Source organism: Heterodontus francisci, chromosome 35, assembly GCF_036365525.1.
Source record: "Heterodontus francisci isolate sHetFra1 chromosome 35, sHetFra1.hap1, whole genome shotgun sequence".
Taxonomy (NCBI): Eukaryota; Metazoa; Chordata; class Chondrichthyes; order Heterodontiformes; family Heterodontidae; genus Heterodontus; species Heterodontus francisci.
Window position 1 is genome coordinate 51,152,273 of NC_090405.1, and position 14,535 is coordinate 51,166,807.

At 49.0% G+C, this 14,535-nt stretch overlaps 1 protein-coding gene across 5 annotated transcripts in view; it reads right to left on the bottom strand.

Annotated features, from left to right (window-relative positions):
* tp53bp1 (tumor protein p53 binding protein, 1) overlaps positions 1-14,535 on the bottom strand; it is a 119,709-nt gene that overhangs the window by 56,940 nt on the left and 48,234 nt on the right. For 4 of the 5 annotated variants that reach the window (XM_068015552.1, XM_068015554.1, XM_068015551.1 and 1 more), the window contains one exon: positions 1,681-1,775. In XM_068015552.1, the coding sequence (XP_067871653.1) occupies positions 1,681-1,775 (95 nt within the window). The remainder of the gene's footprint in view (positions 1-1,680; positions 1,776-14,535) is intronic. The other variant, XM_068015553.1, reaches the window with a different exon arrangement.

A 14,535-nucleotide genomic window follows, 5' to 3' on the forward strand; every position in this document is an offset into this window, starting at 1 on the left:
CCGTATCTAACCCCATGTTGCACTTGCCCTGGGAGTGTTTGATGTGGACAGCGTAGAGGGAGCTTTACTCTGTATCTAACCCTTGTGTACGTGTCCTGGGAGTGTTTGATGGGGACAGTGTAGATGGAGCTTTACTCTATATCTAACCTGTGCTGTACTTGCCCTGGGAGTGTTGGAAGGCACAGTGTAGTGTAGAGGGAGCTTTCTTCTATCTAACCCATGTGTACCCCTGTCCTGGGAGGTATATCCCTCACCTTACTGCGATAAACTTTATAACAAGTATCACCCTCTATCAAATCTAGTGTTAAAACACCAGCAAGGTCTAACTGAATGAAGTTCAACAACTAACCACTTGTCTGTGAGATACTGAGGAACTCAAAGGGTAGCAAATTAAATTTCAAACTGAATATGTAAATGAACCATAATGGCACTTATATCACTGGTCCCTTTATAACAGTCCATGTGTATTGCACATGCATATCCCACGTGCAGATACAACATACAGAATTAAATCTGCTGCTCCTGATGGCTCCATTACTAACTGCCCCACTCACTATGGAACTGAGCTGGAGGGAGAAGACAGATTCCCAGTCTGTGCAGAGTTAATTAATGCGTATTGAGGGAAGGACACTGTTGAATTCAGGGCCTCAGGACAATGGAGGTTTAAAGTCAGTCAGGGTCCCCTCTTGATCACTATCCAGTGACTACTGCATGTGTGCAAAGAACCAGACTCAACTGCGATGCCCAATGCAGTCGAATATCCCACTGACATTCACAGTCCAGCTCGACACAGGGATGGCCACTGGAGCAAGGTACAGGAGGACTGGAGGGTCCTGTGGAACTGCATTCAGCAAGATGAGCAGCATCAGGAAATGGAACATTGTGGGTGGGGAAATAATCAAAGGTAAAAATGACCTCATGCCCAGTCTCTCTCTACACTGCATAGAATGTACAAGCACAGGAACTGGTTATTCAGCATGACAGATCCAACATGTTTCTGCTCCACCCAAGTCTCATCCCACCCCCTCTTCACCTTACCCCATCAGCATAACCTTCTATTTCCTCCCCCACCAACTCTTTTTTTTTTTAAATTAAGCTTCACCTTATTAAAAGCATCTGTTCTTTTCCTCAACCACTCCCTGCGGTAGCGAGTTCCACATTCGCACCACTGTCTCTATAAAGAAGTTTCTCCTGAATTCCTGATTGGATTTATTAGTGACTATCTTATATGGATGGCCTATGGTTTTGGACATCCCTACAACTGGAAACATCCTGTTATGATCTGGAACGCACTGCCTGAAAGGGCAGTGGAAGCAGATTCAATAGTAACTTTCAAAAGGGAACTGGATAAATATTTGAAAGGGTGAATTTTGCAGGGCAATGGGGAAAGAGCAGGGGAGTGGCAATAAAGAGATATTCCCCCTATCTGCCCTCTGAAACGGCCTAGCAAGCCACTCAGTTGTATCAAACCGCTACAGAGAGTTAAAGGGCTGCAGTGGTTCAAGAAGGCAGCTCACCACCACCTTCTCAAGGGCAATTAGGGATGGGCAACAAACGCTGGCCTGGCCAGTGACGCCCACATTCTGTGAATGAATTTTTTAAAAGCACCCTAAAGAACGTGGTGCAATATTTTCCAGGGTAATTACAGGCTAACAGGGCCCCTCTCCCCTCTGCTGTTACCTAATTCACCTCCTTGCTCAGTTGGGCTGTTGGGAACAATGATGGGAGTTGGTCCGAAGGCCTCCTGGGAGGGATGAATGACATCATTGGAGTTTCTGTAAAAGAGAGAGCGCTTTATTAGGAGCCAGGCTGTTTTAAAAAAAAATCAGATATATATTATTCGATAATCAAACATTGCCAAGCAGGCAGCTCTGAGGCCTACTACATAATGCAGAACCAGCTCAAGACCCAGACCTGCCTAAGTTGCCAACCCTCCAGGAATGGCCTGGAGCTTCCAGGAACAAATGAAAGATTAACCTCCAGGGCACAGTTACGAGCGAAACCCAGGAGAACAAAACAAAATCAGAAGGAGAATTGCGCTTTTTCATCTTCTTTAGGCCCTTTCATTTACTGTACAAATACTGGAATTGGGAATAGTTGGCTGTTGGACTCCTGTCAAGAAACATCCAATTGGATAACGAAGCGTTTCTATTTTCTGATTGGCTGAGAGAAGGCAGGGTGCCAGGAGGATGGACCAATAGCAACAGAGGTAGGGCAGGGCAGCTGGTGGCAAGAAGTCATGTGATGGATACTCTAGAAAACCGTCCAAAGTTGGCAACCCCTCACTAAGTTGCTGTTGCCTTCACCTCCGATACCTGCTAGAAGTGATTTTCAGATCTAGAAAAAGTAAATCACTTAAAAAAAAAGTTCTTACTCTTGCCAATAATCCAGCCAACATTCTGCCAAGTAATTAAAAATATTACATCATTGGGGAAGACTGGACAGCTGATACTGTCCAGCGTGGAACTGACCGGAAGATTCCACATTCAATGTTCCAACTGTGCTGCATTATCGAAACTCAGCAAAGTGGTTATAATTCACCTCAACATCCTTGAACAAAAATTTGCACTTACAAAATACCTTTATCTTAGAAAATAACATCCCAAGGGGCTTCACAAAGGCATCATCAAAACACAAAGGAGTTGTTGGAGAGACCAGAACCTGGGTTACAGAAACAGGAAATATTGCTGCCCCCAATGGGTACACAGTGGCTACTTTTTTTAAAAATATATTCGTTCCTGGGATGTAGGAATCACTGTTACGCACAGCATTTATTGCCCATCCCTAATTACCCTTGAGAAGGTGGTGGTGAGCTGCCTTCTTGAACCGCTGCAGTCCATGTGGGGTAGGTACACCCACAGTGCTGTTAGGAAGGGAGTTCCAGGATTCTGACACAGTGACAGTGAAGGAACGGCGATATAGTTCCAAGTCAGGATGGTGTATGGCTTGGAGGGAAACGTGCAGGTGGTGGTGTTCCCAGGCATCTGCTGCCTTAGGTGGTAGATGTCGTGGGTTTGGAAGGTGCTGTCTAAGGAGCTGCGGCAGTGCATCTTGTAGATGGTACACACTGCTGCCACTGTATGTCGCTGATAGAGGGAATGAATGTTGAAGATGGCAGATGGGGTGCCAATCAAGCAGGCTGCTTTGTCCTGGATGGTGTCGAGCTTCTTGAGTGTTGTTGGAGCCGCACCCATCCAGGCAAGTGGAGAGTATTCCATCACACTCCTGACTTGTGCCAAGTAGATGGTGGACAGGCTTTGGGGAGACAGGTGGTGAGTAACTTGCTGCAGAATTCCCAGCCACTGACCTGCTCTTTTAGCCACAGTACTTATGTGGCTGGTCCAGTTCAGTTTCTGGTCAATGGTAACCCCCAGGATGATGATAGTGGGGGCTTCAGTGATTGTAATGCCATTGAATGTCAAGGGGAGATGGTTAGATTCTCTCTTGTTGGAGATGCTCACTGCCTGGCACTTGTGTGGCGTGAATGTTACTTGCCACATATCAGCTCAAGCCTGAATATTGTCCGGGTCATGCTGCATGCCGGTGGGACAGGACATACCCAGGGATGGTGATGGTGGTGTCTGAAACATTGTCTGTAAGGTATGATCCGGTGAGTATGACTATGTCAGGCTGTTGCTTGACTAGTCTGTGAGACTGCTCTCCCAACTTAGAAACATAAAAAGTACAGCACAGAAGGAGGCCATTCAGCCCAACGTTTCTGCGCTGGCCAAAAAAAAATTTTTTGACACAGATCCCCAGATATTAGTGACTACTTTGCAGGCTCAACTGGGCAGGGTGTGCCTTCGTCATTTCCGGTGCCTAGGTTGATGCTGGGTGGTCCATCCGGTTTTATTCTTTTTCAACTTTTTATAGTGGTTCCGGTACAACTGAGTGGCTTGCTGGGCCATTTCACTGGGCAGTTAAAAGTCAACCACATTGCTGGAGTTACATGTAGGCCAGACCAGGTAAGGACAGCAGATTTCCTTCCCTGAAGGGCAGAAGTGAACCAGGGGTTTTTACAATAATCCGGTAGTTTTATGATCATTACTGAGAGATTTTCTTATTCCACATTTATTAATTAAATTGAATTTAAATTCACTATCAGCTGCCATGGTGGGATTTGAACCCATGTCTCAGGAGCATTTATCTGGGCCTCTGGCTTACTAGTCCAGTAACATTACCATTATGCTATCAGCTACTGGTGGGAATGGCCATGTGTGGAGCACGTGCAGAATGAGGCTCAAGCATTGGCAGCCTTGGGATCTACCCACTCTTCCTCCACCACATTCCCAGGCCAGGACTGCCCTCTCCGCTTTCACACATTTTCTTCACCCCACAAGAACACAAGAAATAGGAGCAGAATTAGACCATATGGCCCATCGAGCCTGCTCCGTCATTCAATATGATCATGGCTGATCTTGGGCTTCAATTTGACTTTACTGCCCACTCCCCACATCCCTCAAAAACCCATCTATCTCCGGCTTAAATGTATTCAATGATGGAGCATCCATAACCCTCTGGGATAGAGAATTCCAAAGATTCACAACCCCTTTGAGCAAAGTAATTTCTCCTCATCTCAGTCCTGAATGATTGACCCCTTAACCTGAGACTGTGTCCCCGTGTTCTAGATTCCCTGACCAGTGGGAACAATCTCTCAGCTTCTACCCTATCAAGCCCTTTCAGAATCTTCTATGTCTCAATTAGATTGCCTCTCATTCTTCTAAACTCCAGAGAATATTGGCCCAATTTACTCAGCCTATCATAGGGCAACCCCCTCATCCCAGGGGCCAATTTAGTAAATCTTTGCCGCACTGCCTCCAATGCAAGTATATCCTTTCTTAAATGTGGAGACCAAAACTGCACACAGTATTGCAGGTGCGGTCTCACCAAAGCCCTCTCCAGTTTTAATAAGACTTCTTTTTTTCCTGTATCCCAATCCCCTTGCAATAAAGGCCAAGATGCCATTTGCCTTCCTAAAAGTCTGCTTCACTCGCGTGTTAGCTTTGTGCATTGCTTGTACGAGTACCCCAAAGTCTCTCTGAACATCAACAGTAACCAGTTTCACACCCTTTAAAAAATATTCTGCTTTTCTATTTTTACGACCAAAATGAACAACCTCACACTTCCCTACATTATACTCCATTTGTCATCTTGCTGCCCACTCTCTTAACCTGTCTATATCTCTTTGCAGCCTCTCTACATCCTCCCCGCAGCTGACCTTTCCACTGAGCTTTGTATCATCAGCAAACTTAGATACATTACTCTCTTGTCTCTTCATCCAAGTCATTAATATAGAGTGTAAATAGCTGAGGCCCCAGCACTGATCCTTGTGGCACTCCACTATTCACTGCCTGCCAGCTTGAAAATGCCCCATTTATGCTCACTCTCTGCTTCCTGTCAGTTAGCCAATCCTCTATCCATGCTAATATATTACCCCCAACTCCATGAGCCCTTTCATCTTTTATGGGGCACCTTATCAAATGCCTTTTGAAAATCCAGGTATATTACATCTACTAGTTCCCCTTTATCTACCCTACTAATTACATCCTCAAAAAACTCTAATAAATTTGTCAAACAGGATCTCCCTTTAGTAAAACCATGCTGACTTGTTCTAATCACACTATGCTTTTCCAAGTACAATGTTAAGACTTCCTTAACAATACTTTCCAGCATCTTCCCAAATGACTGATGTTAGGCTAACTGGCCTGTAGGTCAGCGTTTTCTCTCTACCTCCTTTCTTGAAAAGAGAATTAACATTTGCTAACTTCCAATCTGACGGGACCATTCCTGAATCTAAGGAATTCTGGAAAATCATAGCCAGTGCTTCCACTTTCTCTGCAGCTATCTCTTTTAGAAACTTAGGATGTAGGCCGTCTGGTCCAGGGGACTTGTCAGATTTTAGTCCCTCAAGTTTCTCCAATACTTTTTCTCGACTGATATCAATATCCTTAATTTTCTCTCTTTTTAGCCCCTAGGTTACTGCCCATTTCTGATATAGAACTTGTGTCTTCTACTGTGAAGATGGACAAAAAATATTTGTTCAATGCTTCTGCCATTTCCTCATTCCCCATGATGATTTCTCCTGTCGCTGCTTCTAATGGACCAACGATTACTTTAGCTACTCCCTTCCTTTTTATGTACTTATAAAAGCTCTTACAATCTGTTTTTATATTGCTGGCTAGTTTACTCTCATATTCAATTTTTTCCTTTTCTTAAATCAACTTTTTGGTGGCCCTTTGCTGGTTTCTAAAACACTCCCAATCCTCAGACTTGCTACTATTTTTTGCAACATTGTAAGCCTCTTCTTTTAGTCTAATATTCTCCTCAACTTCCTGAGTGAGCCACGGATGGGTCTTTCTGGACGAGTTTTTGTTTCTGAATGGAATGTACTTTTGTTGAACCCTTTGAATTGTTTCTTGAAATGTTTCCCACTGTTCATTTACCAACATACCTTTTAGTCTATTTACCCAATTAACCGTAGCCAGTTCTCCCCTCATACCTTCGTAATTGGCTTTGTTTAAGATTCTTGCTTGTGACTGAAATGTGTCACTTTCAAACTTAACATGAAATTCAATGGTATTATGATCACTCTTTCCCAGTGGATTTTTTACTATGACATTGATTAACCCTACTTCATTACACAATACGAAATCTAAGACCGCTTTATCCCTAGTTGGTTCTACAATGTATTGCTCCAAGAAACTGTCACAAAAGCATTCTACAAATTTATCTTCCAGACCACAGTTGCCAATTTGATTGTCCCAGTCTACATGCAAATTAACATCCCCACAATTAATACATTACCTTTTTTACATGCTCCAATAATTTCCCGTTTAACGTTCTGTCCAAAAATATAACTATTGTTAGGGGGCCTGTAAATTACTCCCACCCAGTGTTTCCTGACTCCTGCTATTGCGAATTTCCACCCAAACTGATTCTACTTCTTGATCGTCTGAGGCCAGATCCTTTCTTATTAATGTCCTTATGCCATCCTTTACTATCAGTGCTACCCCTCCTCCTTTGCCATTCTATCTGTCTGTCCAAAATATTGTGTACACTGGAATATTTATTTCCCAACCTTCCCTCCTTGTAACCATGTCTCAGTAATGGCAATTAGATCTAGATCATTTACCTCTATTTGTGCCACTAGTTCATTTATCTTATTACAGATGCTTCCTGCATTCAAATAAAGGAACTTCAATTTCATTTTTTTACCTCTATCCCCTGCAATGACCTTAATTGCCAATGTACAATTTTTGTTAAACTCTCTTGTCCCTTCCTGTCCCATTCTGTTGGGAGTTACCCACATCACTATCCTGCTCCGATGCCCTGACCCCTCTCTTTGGATTTCTAAATTTCCCTTTACCCAAACCCTCCTCCCCTCCCCGCCCCCCCGTTAGTTTAAAGCCCTGTCCACAGCCCTCGTTATGCGATTGGCCAGGACACTGATTCCAGCCCAGTCCAAGTGAAGCCCATCCCATTAGAATAGCTCCCTCTTCCTCGAGTACTGATGCCAGTGCCCCAAGAATCAAAACCCCTCTTTGAGCCAGGCATTTAGTTCTCTAATCTGCTTGACCCTGTGCCAATTCGCACATGGCTCAGGTAACAATCTGGAGATGATTACCTTTGATGTTCTGCATTTTAGTTTGGATCCTAACCCAAATTCTCAAAGCAGAACATTTCTGGTTCTACCTATGTCACTGGTTCCCATGTGGAACATGGCAACTGGATCCTCCCCCTCCCGGTTCCTCTACAGCCGCAATATGTCCTCAACCTTGGCACCAGGCAGGCAACACAACCATCGGAGCTCCTGGTCATGGCTACAGAGGTCCGTATCTATTCCCCTGACTATACGGTCTCCCATCATTACCACATTCCTCTTCACTCCCCCCACTGGAATTACATCTTTCACCATGGTGCTAAGTTCAGTCCGCTCATCCACCTTGCAGTCCTTCTCTTCATCCACACAGGTAGCAAGGACCTCATACCTATTGGACAAGGTCAGAGGCTGAAGCTTCTCCATCACTACATGCTGATTTCCCCTACCTGCCTCACTCACAGTCACACCCTCCTGTCCCTGACCACTGGCCATTGGCCATCTCTAATGGCCTCATTGCTCTCAGGGGTGTGACTGCCCGCTGGAACAAAGTGTCCAGGTAACTCCCCCCGCCCCCCCCCCCCTCCTCCCTGATGCTCCGCAATGTCTGCAACTCAGTCTCCAGCTCAGCAATTCTGAGCTGAAGTCGTGCAAGCTGCAGACACTTACTGCCGACATGGTTGTCCGGGATTGCAGTGCATTCCACAGATTCCCACATGTGGCAGTTGCAGCAAAGCACCGGCCCTGCCATCTCTGTACAATCTTTTTTAGTCAATTAGTTAATAATTCAAGCCGAAGTGATAGCAAGTTGCACTCACCTACCTTGGAGTCGGAGGAAGACGACTCCCCAACTGCCGGAGGCTGAAAAAGGAAGGAAAAGGAGCCCCTCTTTCCCCCTCTGCACGAATTCCCACGTGCACCAAATTTCCAAATTCACTCTAGCAAATGACTCTTCTCAACTGCGTCCGCCCACTGCGTTCGACTAAGAAACTGGCCTGTTTATACAAGGATTCTGATGACTCACTAACTAGCTCAGCTTTCTGCTACAATAGTCAACACCAATTGAACCTAATTCTTCCAACTGGTGGTGCATTTTGGGAGGACTAACAAGGCAAGGGAATATACAGCAGATGGCAAGACCCTAGGAAATACAGAGGGTCAGAGGGACCTTGGTGCACTTGTCCATAGATCACTGAAGGCAGCAGCACAGGTAGACAAGGTGGTTAGGAAGGCATACGGGATACTTGCCTTTATTAGCCGAGGCACAGAATATAACAGCAGGGAAGTGATGAAGGAACTGTATAAAACTCTAGTTAGGCCACAGCTGGAGGACTGTGTACAGTTCTGGGCACCACACTATAGGAAGGATGTGATTGCACTGGAGAGGGTGCAGAGGAGATCCACCAGGATGTTGCCTGGGCTGGAGCATTTCAGCTATGAAGAGAGACTGGATAGGCTAGGGTTGTTTTCCTTGGTGCGGAGAAGGCTGAGGGGGGACCTGATTGAGGTTATCAAAAGTATGAGGGGCATATATAGGGTAGATAGGAAGAAACTTTTTCTCTTAGCAGAGGGGTCAATAACCAGGGGGAGTAGATTTAAGGTAAAGGCAGGAGGTTTAGAGGGGATTTGAGGAAAGAAATTTTAACCCAGGGAGCGGTTGGAATCTGGAACACACTGCCTGAAGGGGTGGTAGAGGCAGGAACACTCACAACATTTAAGAAATATTAAGATGAGCACTTGAAACGCCATAGTATACAAGGCTACGGGCCAAGTGCGGGAAAATGGGATTAGAATAAATAGGTGCTTGATGACCGGCACGGACATGATGGGCCGAAGGGCCCGTTTCTGTGTTGTATAACTCTATGACTCTAACTGATTGACAGATAATTGCCACTGCTGGCTGCTTCTTGTTTAACAAGACTATTTATCCAACCAGCAGATTTAAAGTCTGACTCTTAATCTAAAATTGAAACTGGACCAAGCCTTACCAGAACTTACCACGTGCACCAAATTTCCAAATTCACTATGGCAAATGTCTCACTCAGGCAACTGTCTCTTCTGAATTGCGTCCCCTCACTGCCCCGCTGCTATTCACCCATGACCATTTTCACCTCCTCTGGGCCCATCTTTTGTTTCCATAATTGTCACATGATCATCTCCATCTTGCCTTGGGCCATCATCTCGTGACATTTAATCACTCCTCCCCGTCCAGAGATCTGCCCTGTGTTCCATCCTTCACCCATCCCCCAAAATATTAGGAAGACCAAAGCTATTGTCTTCAGTCCCCGTCACAAACTCTGTTCCCTCGTCACAGGCTCCAACCCTCTCTCGGGAGGCAGAACGTCCTATTTGACCCCGAGATGAGCTGCTGGCCCCAAAATCCAGCTCTGTAACATTGTCCAAACCTCACTGTCTCAGCTGATTTGCTGCTGAAACCTTCATCCATGCCTTTGCTACCTCCAGACTTGACTATTCCACTGCTGTCCTGGCTGGTCTCCCATATCCCACCCTCCATAAACTTGAGCTCATCCAAAACTCTGCTGCCCGTGTCTTAACTCACACCAATTCCTGTTCACCCATCACCCCTGTGTTCGCTGACCTACACAGGTGCCCAGTCCAGCACTGCCTCAATTTTAAAATCCTCATCCTCGTTTTCAAATGCCTGCATGGCCTCGCCCCTCCCCCATCTCTGTAAACTCCTCCAGCCCCACCACCCCGAAAGGTCTGCACTCCTCCAACTACAGCCTCACCCGTCCACGATTTCCGTCGCTCCGCCATTGGCGGCCGTGCCTTCAGCTGCCTGGGTCCTAATTTCTGGAATTCCCTCCCTAAACCTCTCCATCTCTCCTCCTTGAACACACTTCTCAAAGCCAAGTTTTAGGTCAATTATCCGAATGTCTCCCTATGTGTCAAATGTTGTATGATTACACTCCTGTGAAGTGCCTTGGGACGTTTAACTAGATTAAAAGGCGCTATATAAATGCAAGTTTCTGGTTTGAGTGAGGAGGGGCTTTTCCACTGAGAGAGAAGGAGACTATACGTCACTAGAGCTTTTCCCAGTGCAGCAAGTAGCAGACAAAAGCTCCCACCCTCAGACACTCTAGTTAATGGCAGACCCCATTGTAAAACACATCACCGTATCATCTCAGACCAGAGGGGTTCATGGTGAGTTAGCAATTCAATGAGGGGGAAAAGACAATAACAGGCCTCCTTTGATCCAGATGCACGCAGGTAATTGGAGTCAGCACTCAGGTAGATAACCTCCATCACACTGTGGTTAATCAAAACTCAGTAACCTAACAGTAAACATTGCAAACACATGACTCCTGTCACATTGCAGCAAGAGAAGGCATCAGCAACCGCTGAAAGTATCACCAAAGGGGATGTGGGTGGGAGGAGAGCAGGGGATGCAATTCACGGCAGTATCATAGCAACAGCAATCCCCAAGGAAAAAGATATTCACTGAGCACCTCTTCAACTCAGCAGTTATAATTTACAGCAATTAGAGAGTGAGAGACGCAGAGAGGGCGGGAGCGGGTGGAAGAACAAGGAGGGGGTGGAAGAACAAGGAGGGGGTGGAAGAACAAGGAGGGGGTGGAAGAACAAGGAGGGGGTGGAAGAACAAGGAGGGGGTGGAAGAACAAGGAGGGGGTGGAAGAACAAGGAGGGGGTGGAAGAACAAGGAGGGGGTGGAAGAACAAGGAGGGGGTGGAAGAACAAGGAGGGGGTGGAAGAACAAGGAGGGGGTGGAAGAACAAGGAGGGGGGGGAAGAACAAGGAGGGGGGGGAAGAACAAGGAGGGGGGGGAAGAACAAGGAGGGGGGGGAAGAACAAGGAGGGGGGGGAAGAACAAGGAGGGGGGGGAAGAACAAGGAGGGGGGGGAAGAACAAGGAGGGGGGGGAAGAACAAGGAGGGGGGGGAAGAACAAGGAGGGGGGGGAAGAACAAGGAGGGGGGGGGAAGAACAAGGAGGGGGGGGGAAGAACAAGGAGGGGGGGGGAAGAACAAGGAGGGGGGGGGAAGAACAAGGAGGGGGGGGGAAGAACAAGGAGGGGGGGGAAGAACAAGGAGGGGGGGGGGGAAGAACAAGGAGGGGGGGGGGGAAGAACAAGGAGGGGGGGGGAAGAACAGGAGGGGGGGGGGAAGAACAAGGAGGGGGGGGGGAAGAACAAGGAGGGGGGGGGGAAGAACAAGGAGGGGGGGGGAAGAAAAGGAGGGGGGGGGAGAACAAGGAGGGGGGGGGAAGAACAAGGAGGGGGGGAAGAACAAGGAGGGGGGGGGAAGAACAAGGAGGGGGGGGAAGAACAAGGAGGGGGGGGGAAGAACAAGGAGGGGGGGGGGAAGAACAAGGAGGGGGGGGGGAAGAACAAGGAGGGGGGGGGAAGAACAAGGAGGGGGGGGGAAGAACAAGGAGGGGGGGGAAGAACAAGGAGGGGGGGGGAAGAACAAGGAGGGGGGGAAGAACAAGGAGGGGGGGGAAGAACAAGGAGGGGGGGAAAGAACAAGGAGGGGGGGGAAGAACAAGGAGGGGGGGGAAGAACAAGGAGGGGGGGGAAGAACAAGGAGGGGGGGGAAGAACAAGGAGGGGGGGGAAGAACAAGGAGGGGGGGGAAGAACAAGGAGGGGGGGAAGAACAAGGAGGGGGGGGAAGAACAAGGAGGGGGGGGAAGAACAAGGAGGGGGGGAAGAACAAGGAGGGGGGGGAAGAACAAGGAGGGGGGGGAAGAACAAGGAGGGGGGGAAGAACAAGGAGGGGGGGGAAGAACAAGGAGGGGGGGGAAGAACAAGGAGGGGGGGGGAAGAACAAGGAGGGGGGGGAAGAACAAGGAGGGGGGGGAAGAACAAGGAGGGGGGGGAAGAACAAGGAGGGGGGGGAAGAACAAGGAGGGGGGGGAAGAACAAGGAGGGGGGGGAAGAACAAGGAGGGGGGGAAGAACAAGGAGGGGGGGGAAGAACAAGGAGGGGGGGAAGAACAAGGAGGGGGGGGAAGAACAAGGAGGGGGGGAAGAACAAGGAGGGGGGGGAAGAACAAGGAGGGGGGGGAAGAACAAGGAGGGGGGGAAGAACAAGGAGGGGGGGGAAGAACAAGGAGGGGGGGGAAAAGAACAAGGAGGGGGGGGAAGAACAAGGAGGGGGGGGAAGAACAAGGAGGGGGGGGAAGAACAAGGAGGGGGGGAAGAACAAGGAGGGGGGGGAAGAACAAGGAGGGGGGGGAAGAACAAGGAGGGGGGGGAAGAACAAGGAGGGGGGGGAAGAACAAGGAGGGGGGGGAAGAACAAGGAGGGGGGGGAAGAACAAGGAGGGGGGGAAGAACAAGGAGGGGGGGGAAGAACAAGGAGGGGGGGAAGAACAAGGAGGGGGGGGAAGAACAAGGAGGGGGGGGAAGAACAAGGAGGGGGGGGAAGAACAAGGAGGGGGGGGAAGAACAAGGAGGGGGGGGAAGAACAAGGAGGGGGGGGAAGAACAAGGAGGGGGGGGAAGAACAAGGAGGGGGGGGAAGAACAAGGAGGGGGGGGAAGAACAAGGAGGGGGGGGAAGAACAAGGAGGGGGGGGGAAGAACAAGGAGGGGGGGGAAGAACAAGGAGGGGGGGGAAGAACAAGGAGGGGGGGGAAGAACAAGGAGGGGGGGAAGAACAAGGAGGGGGGGGGAAGAACAAGGAGGGGGGGGAAGAACAAGGAGGGGGGGGAAGAACAAGGAGGGGGGGGGAAGAACAAGGAGGGGGGGGAAGAACAAGGAGGGGGGGGAAGAACAAGGAGGGGGGGGAAGAACAAGGAGGGGGGAAGAACAAGGAGGGGGGGGGAAGAACAAGGAGGGGGGGAAGAACAAGGAGGGGGGGGAAGAACAAGGAGGGGGGGGAAGAACAAGGAGGGGGGGAAGAACAAGGAGGGGGGGAGAGGGAGGGGGGAAGAGGGAGGGGCAAGCAGAGAGAGAGAGAGAGGGAGCAAAGAGAGAGAGAGGGAGCAAAGAGAGAGAGAGAGAGAGGGAGCAAAGAGAGAGAGAGAGAGAGGGAGCAAAGAGAGAGAGAGAGAGAGGGGAGCAAAGAGAGAGAGAGGGAGCAAAGAGAGAGAGAGAGAGAGGGAGCAAAGAGAGAGAGAGAGAGGGAGCAAAGAGAGAGAGAGAGAGGGAGCAAAGAGAGAGAGAGAGAGAGGGAGCAAAGAGAGAGAGAGGGAGCAAAGAGAGAGAGAGAGAGAGGGAGCAAAGAGAGAGAGAGAGAGAGGGAGCAAAGAGAGAGAGAGAGAGAGGGAGCAAAGAGAGAGAGAGAGAGAGGGAGCAAAGAGAGAGAGAGAGAGAGAGGGAGCAAAGAGAGAGAGAGAGAGGGAGCAAAGAGAGAGAGAGAGAGAGGGAGCAAAGAGAGAGAGAGGGAGCAAAGAGAGAGAGAGAGAGAGAGGGAGCAAAGAGAGAGAGAGGGAGCAAAGAGAGAGAGAGAGAGAGAGGGAGCAAAGAGAGAGAGAGAGAGAGGGAGCAAAGAGAGAGAGAGAGAGAGGGAGCAAAGAGAGAGAGAGAGAGAGAGGGAGCAAAGAGAGAGAGAGAGAGAGGGAGCAAAGAGAGAGAGAGAGAGAGGGAGCAAAGAGAGAGGGAGAGAGAGGAGCAAAGAGAGAGGGAGAGAGAGGGAGCAAAGAGAGAGGGAGAGAGAGGGAGCAAAGAGAGAGGAGAGAGAGGGAGCAAAGAGAGAGGGAGAGAGAGGAGCAAAGAGAGAGGGAGAGAGAGGGAGCAAAGAGAGAGGGAGAGAGAGGGAGCAAAGAGAGAGGGAGAGAGAGGAGCAAAGAGAGAGGGAGAGAGAGGGAGCAAAGAGAGAGGGAGAGGAGGGAGCAAAGAGAGAGGGAGAGAGAGGGAGCAAAGAGAGAGAGAGGGAGCAAAGAGAGAGAGAGAGAGAGAGGGAGCAAAGAGAGAGAGAGAGAGAGGGAGCAAAGAGAGAGAGAGAGAGAGGGAGCAAAG